General features: G+C 32.7%; 1 protein-coding gene across 1 annotated transcript; it reads right to left on the bottom strand.

Annotated features, from left to right (window-relative positions):
- Nucleotides 1–1,393: 1,393 nt before the first annotated feature.
- Nucleotides 1,394–1,693, bottom strand: LOC132309383 (putative lipid-transfer protein DIR1). Its single transcript, XM_059807698.1, has one exon. The coding sequence runs from the start codon at nucleotides 1,691–1,693 to the stop codon at nucleotides 1,394–1,396; it is 300 nt and encodes a 99-aa protein (XP_059663681.1).
- Nucleotides 1,694–1,927: the final 234 nt, after the last annotated feature.

Below are 1,927 nucleotides of genomic sequence, written 5' to 3'. Positions count from 1 at the left end.
TAATAATAATAAAACAAGACAGCCCCATTGCTATCCCCAATCATCAACAACAAGAAGAGTTGAAATTGTTGCGAGGGCCGAAGGACAAATTGCAAAAATTAAAGATAACAGTACGAAAGAAGAGAGTAAAGATGAATACGGACAGTGAAGGGGAAAAAACTCAAAGAGATCACGATTACGAAGACAAGAATGGCTGTAGTGTATACTGTGCATATATATAAAATATATGTGTGATTATGAAATTCTATACAATAATATGTATCTACTTTGTTTATAATTTGTTGTTGGCATGAATAAACTTAGATTAACAATATATAAGATTGAGTGGCTACGTTTGTTCGACATTTTTTTTTATGTAAATGTTTTCTTTTATTTTTATTTTTTGTTTTTAATGTTCGGCAAATGTCTAGGTTGATGTCAAATCCATCAAGTAGAACATATAAAATGATTTGCTGTAGTTTTAATATTTCTTATTCTTCGTAACTATTTTACGATAATCAAATACCAAAAAATATAAAAAAATATTTTACGCTCAAACAAATAGATCTAAAAAAATCCATTAGATGTAAGGGGTTACAACAATTCTAGTATGATAAATGTGAGGCGTACATTAATTAATTCTTTGAAATACAGAGTTTTATTGATACCAAAAATCAATTATGTTGTTGCATTGCTAATTTACTTCGAACTATATTGATATTTTATTGAGTCTTCAACTTCGATCGAGCACCCGAAATTGAAACCTTTCATGAAGTAATTGAAATGCTGCCTGCGGTCATCTACATACCTGCAACAACAACACAAAGTCAACAAAATTCAACATACTACAAATAATCCCTACACAGTACACACACAAAACGCATAGTGTGGGTGTGTGCATAATAATTTCATTAAAATTGAGATTGAGAGAGCAACTGACTACCATTTGATCTCTACTCACGTATTTTTGTAATTTCATTCACAAACTTTACGGCGTGTTTGGTTTGTAATCTGATATAGTTAGAAAATTGAAAACAGAAAACTGTACCAAAAAAAAAAAAAAAAAAATTATGTTTAGTTCAGTTTTATGAAAACTCGGTTATAAAAATATCTGTGTTCAGATAACTATCTTTTATAGTTCTCAAAATAGTATTATGTTTTCTGAATTCTTGAGAATTATTTTTAGAATTACGTACAAACCAAGCAAGTTCTATTTTTCTTATGATACCCATATATATATATATATATATATATATATATATATATATATTGGACGTCCTATGACATCATACAAATTTTGTGCATTAAATAATATTTCAAATTGTTTCAAGTTTCATTTGATTTTATAACGTTGTTTCATCGTAACCGGTCAATGCTACCATTTAAAATGAAGTGCATGCATTATGAAAATACCTTAGCAATTGGTAGGAGGGGTGAGGTTGCATTTGGCAGGGAGTGCCATGACAAGATCCGGATCAATTCCAAGAGAAGGCAACATGAATGAGTTCCTATAAGAACACAAACATGTCAAGTCAGCCCCCGAAAGAGCTTGGCAACACTCCGGGGTCGGCGTGACCGGGTTCAGCTTAGTCACGGAGGGCTTGCATGCCATCAGACCATCTTCATTCATGTTACACAAGTCGAATGCTTTGGACCCTTCGAATACCATAACCAAAACAACCACCACAACCATCATCTTCCTTCCTATCTCCATTTTACCTGTGATTTAGAAATTATTTGTCCCTTCACACACACACACACACTATATATATATATATAGCTCACTACAGCACATGGTTGTGGAATAATTGCTTCTTATATAGTATAGAGAGAGTACTAAGGGCTTTGTTAGGAACCAAAAGTTGTGAGCCTGTGAATGGGAATTGACATGACTCGAGCTGTCACGGGTGTCATTGGTCACCACTTAGTTTTATGTGGTATATATGGG

This window comes from Cornus florida, unplaced genomic scaffold (genome assembly GCF_030987335.1).
Source record: "Cornus florida cultivar Cherokee Brave unplaced genomic scaffold, ASM3098733v1 CherokeeBrave_3.0.0_Hap2_Chr05, whole genome shotgun sequence".
Taxonomy (NCBI): Eukaryota; Viridiplantae; Streptophyta; class Magnoliopsida; order Cornales; family Cornaceae; genus Cornus; species Cornus florida.
Note: the sequence above shows the minus strand (reverse complement) of the source record. Positions and strands in the feature narration are given on the sequence as shown.